Source organism: Nestor notabilis, unplaced genomic scaffold (genome assembly GCF_000696875.1).
Source record: "Nestor notabilis isolate BGI_N333 unplaced genomic scaffold, ASM69687v1 Scaffold33434, whole genome shotgun sequence".
NCBI lineage: Eukaryota > Metazoa > Chordata > Aves > Psittaciformes > Psittacidae > Nestor > Nestor notabilis.
Window position 1 is genome coordinate 2,726 of NW_009926535.1, and position 2,884 is coordinate 5,609.

The 2,884-nt window shown below is 39.6% G+C and overlaps 1 protein-coding gene across 1 annotated transcript; it reads right to left on the minus strand.

Annotated features, from left to right (window-relative positions):
- Window positions 1–1,269: 1,269 nt before the first annotated feature.
- Window positions 1,270–1,903, minus strand: LOC104404999 (olfactory receptor 2AP1-like; the record flags this gene model as incomplete). The annotated part of the gene is made up of 1 exon (XM_010013574.1): window positions 1,270–1,903. A coding segment is annotated over exon 1 (634 nt), but the record flags the coding sequence as incomplete, so codon positions are not given.
- Between the last annotated feature and the right edge of the window lie 981 nt (window positions 1,904–2,884).

Below are 2,884 nucleotides of genomic sequence, written 5' to 3' on the forward strand. Positions count from 1 at the left end.
TCTTTGCAATGTACAGCATATATTGGAATACATGAAAGAAATTCCAGCAAATACAGTGAGGACACTGTTAGAGAAGATAATTTCAGATATCTACTTAAGGATGAGATGAATCACACCCAAAAAGTGACAATGTCTTTGTATTGGATATAAGGGGAGTCTTCATACCTAGTTGTATCTACACTGTAGAGTGACACATTTAGCTGTGACGTTCCACCCAAGCTATTTGCTGATACTTGTACAAGGTTGCCTTTTCAGATGAAGCTGCAGTGGCTGCTATGCCTAATACATGAGATCAACTTTGCCCTCATCTTCTGTGGTGTGAATAGCAGCAGTCCTGAAGATCCCTGCACACCTACCGGGTTTGATCATAGTAGGAGCAGCTAACATGATGGACCAAGATCTTGGTGCAGTAATCTCAAAAACCTGCAACATTCAGAGTATCAGGGTCTGCACATAGAATACGCTACTGCAGGTGATGTGAGGTTTTGAATTTCAATAATCACAAAATACCCTTGCAGCACAAATAAGAATCTATCTGCCCCAGCTTGCTTGGGAATGAAATTTCTCTCTCTGTTTCAGCCCACAAACATAATACAAGCAAACTTACAGAGTACCTGAGCAAGACACATCCTCACATGCCTATATGTGATTTTCTTCTTCATGTAGAATGCTCCTTTCCTACCACACCATCCTAGCACAAACCTGGCAAAGTGAGAGGATCTCTCAATATTAAGTGGGAATTATAGAGACACATTAACTATTAAAGAACATTTAGATGTTTCAGGCCTGAATACAGGTTAAGGCAGGTCTCGATATTAAGGCAGGTTGGCGTTGTGCTAGGGGATTCAGACACAGCTGAAACAAAGCCATCGAAATAAATAAAATCCAACACTGAGCTGTGCATTGGTTGCTTACCATGAGGATGAGAGAGGAATTCTGAAATTGTCTTATGGTGTCCCATCTGGTCTCTTGCTTCCAATACAGAAGAATATGTGTCTCCTGCAGGACTTTAGGCACAGTTGACAGCCCCAGGAAAACCTGGGTGATCTAAGGTATCAGATGATTACTTGATGACTATGTTTAGGGAGCCGAATGACTCTCCTGCCATTCAGACTTTGTATAGCTGAAGAGAAGTATCATGTCCTACATTTTGGGTTGGAACTAGATGATCTTTAAGGTCCTTTCCAGCCTAAACCTTTCTATGTTTCAGTGATTCTGTGATGATTAAAATATAGAATGCTATAGTGAAAAGAAAGGGCAGAATAGTACATGTGAAAGACATCAAAGATGTCAAAACTTCTATCAGAAATGTGTCACTGTAGGAGCATTTTATCACAGAGGCGAAATCACTGATGAAATGGTCCATTTCACCATGATCACAGTACACCATTTGTGACATCAACAGTGTGGTAACAAATTTGATCATAAAACCACTTACCCAGGCCCCTGCAGCTAGTGCTATGCAAAGCTTATGACTCATTAAGGTAATGTAATGTAGAGGTTTGCACACTGCTAAGTATTGATCATAAGACATCACTGTCAGGAGGTAATACTCTACCCCAACTAGAAAAGCAAATATGTAAAACTGTGTCATGCAGGCGCTGTAGGAAATACTTCTGTCACCTATCAGGAAGCTAACCAGCAGCTTGGGCAGGATGGTGGAGGCATAGCACATTTCCAAGCAGCACAAGTTACTGAGGAAGAAGTATGCTGGGGTGTGGAGATGCTGATAAGCCACCACCAACATGAGGATGAGAATGTTCACCATCATTGTCACCATGTGGATCTCCAGGAAGAGCAGAAAGAGAGGAACCTGAAGGTCAGGTAAATCACCAAATCCCAGGAGGACGAATTCTGTAATGTATGTTTTGTTTTGCTTTTCCATAGCTGGCTCACACTGCATCCTGAGGAAAACAATTACTAAAATGTTATATAAAAAAGAAAAAAATTTTCCATGCATGGCTGTAAAGATACACTGTTCACCTTAATTCTTGGATCCAATCTCTTTGTGATAACTTACTCAAAATTCCAACTTTTGAAGCATTTCAGTAATGTTTTCTATAAAAAAACAAATTGTCTTGTCTCAGTTGCAATTGCTGTTGGTATGCCTCAGGGACAAGACAATTTTTTTCTTTTCTAAGAAGAATGGATGATTACATGTCATTTTTTGGCTCAGCATCCCGGCTTGTTTCTCTGTCTTGTAAAGACATACCCTAATTCTTAATTTTATTTCTCTGGATATACATTTATATACTTACACTACTTTGCAGATCACCTAGCACAGGGAAAGCTGTTCAAAACTACCTACACCTAAAGTATGGCATTAGCTTGTGGTCACATCAGGTCAGTTTCTGCAACCAGACAATCTTCACACAAGTTTTCTTATATTCTGCATCTTGGGTAATCCTGTGGATTTACAAGGTAGGGAATTTTTAGGCCTGGGGAGCACTGTCTATGCAGCTTGTTCAGTTTGTACAATGTCTTGTCACTTAAAAAGTATTGGGACTTTCAGATAAAGCTGTGACTGGCATAGTAAAATCATGTCAGTTACCAATGAGCCTTATAGTTTAGCATATGGGCAATTATTTCCAGTGACAGAAAAACACAGGAAGTCATAAATCAATCTTCTCATCATTTCTTCATTCACTTTCTTCTTCACACTCTCCTTTGTTAGGCTTAGATCCATAGTAGCCAGTTATGGACTGAGGTCTCTCAGACATGACCACATCATGCTGTGGGAATCAGCATGGATTCTGCAGGCTGTCTTCTCTTTTCATCTTTATTCTTTTATTTTTTATATGTAAGAATATATATATTCATCTTTATTCTTTATATGGAAGCCAAGAGCTTAATCTGTCGTGGTTCAAACCCAGCCAGCAACTTG